Source organism: Cystoisospora suis, assembly GCF_002600585.1.
Source record: "Cystoisospora suis strain Wien I chromosome Unknown contig_4027, whole genome shotgun sequence".
In the NCBI taxonomy this organism is placed as follows: domain Eukaryota; phylum Apicomplexa; class Conoidasida; order Eucoccidiorida; family Sarcocystidae; genus Cystoisospora; species Cystoisospora suis.
In genome coordinates, this window is record NW_027156820.1 from 1 (window position 1) to 1,500 (window position 1,500).

The 1,500-nt window shown below is 43.4% G+C and overlaps 1 protein-coding gene across 1 annotated transcript; it reads left to right on the forward strand.

Moving 5' to 3' along the window:
- Window positions 1-1,005: 1,005 nt before the first annotated feature.
- Window positions 1,006-1,500, forward strand: CSUI_007563 (uncharacterized protein; the record flags this gene model as incomplete). Its single annotated transcript, XM_068067708.1, has 1 exon — window positions 1,006-1,500. A coding segment is annotated over exon 1 (321 nt), but the record flags the coding sequence as incomplete, so codon positions are not given.

Genomic DNA, 1,500 nt, shown 5'->3' on the forward strand with positions numbered 1-1,500 from the left:
TCAAGAAGAAGAAGAGAAAGATGATGATTAAGGAAAGAAGATAGAGATAGATGATTAAGATGTCTTAAAGAGAAAGAAAGAGAAGGAAGGAGACAGCTTGAGTGTCCTGTTGTTTCATTCACGGAATTCTGTCAAGCTTGATATGATAGGAGAAATCTCATATCTTGTCGTAGGGATCACAGGCTTACATAGAGAGGGGAACCTGTATACAGGCGTCTGAAAGTTGTGGGATATGAAAGTATAGAGGGAGGAGTCTGCAGTCTTCAAGACAGATCTCCTCATGTGCCGAGGGTTGTGTATAAGAAGGCTTTATATCTCTTCTCCCTACCTCAGCACACATGTTTAGAGAGAGAGAGAGAGAGATTTCTATAGATCGATATGATATAGAACCGATAGAATGGATAGAAGGAGAGATCTAGGTGTATCGGGGGGTGTGGTAGGAAGTAGTATCTGTGAGGGTGGTTAAGATGTGCATATAGCTGCCTCTCTCAGTCTATATGCTGCCTGTTACGAAGCCATTCATCGATCTTGACGAAAGGAAAGAAAGAGAGGATGAAAGAAAAGGTGAAGAAAAACAACAAGAACAAGAATGACAGAAAGAAGAAAACCGAAGGACCGACCATGTTGTTACTCTTTATACTAGTAGAAGTAGTATTGAGGGCCTAGGTCATATGTATCTATGGAAAATATATCGACGGATTACAGACAGACAGATAGGGAGATCAAGGATAGATGTTTTCTTTGATGTATGTCAATACATGTATATATGTGTGTAAAAGGATGAAGTGACGAGAGGAGCGTATCTATTTTCTTTCGCCCCTTCTCTATAGATACATTTTGTCATGTCTTTCCTTCCTGTATTTATAGATATCTATTTGGTGTGTATACACTAGTCTTCTCTATGTCAAGTCTATAGACTGTGTATAAACATGTATGTAAGTAGACATGAGTATCTCTCCCGTCTTTTCTTCAATCGTGTAAGGGGTGTCTCTCGCGCGCCTTGCTCCTTTCTGTCTTTCTCTCTGTAGCGGAGTTACAAGACTACAATCGCCATCTCTTTCCTCCTTCCTCTTCTTCTTCATCTGGTACTCCTTCTCCTCCTCTCAATTCTTCTTCTTCTTATCCTTCTTCGCCACCCCCTGCCTTTGGTTCGAGAGAAGTAGCATCGTCGTACCACATGCCTTCTGGGGGAGCAGGGGCGATAGGACCTTCTTCTTCCTCTGTTCTTTCTTCTTCTTTTCCGAATAATAGCCACCTGTATTCTTCTTATCCGTCTCCTACTCCTAGCTATTCAAATCCGGAGATGCTTTCTCTCCTCGGAGCGGATCGAGGGTTCCCATCACATCCTCTCTCTTCTTCTTCTCTCTATGCCTCGACGGGTGCGGGGTGTGGCTATCTCTATGTGAGTAGCGGTAGCAGCATGAACAGTCACACAGGTTCATATCAGCAACAGGGTGGACAAGCAGGAGGAGGTACGGCGGGAGGCTATCTAGGAGGAGG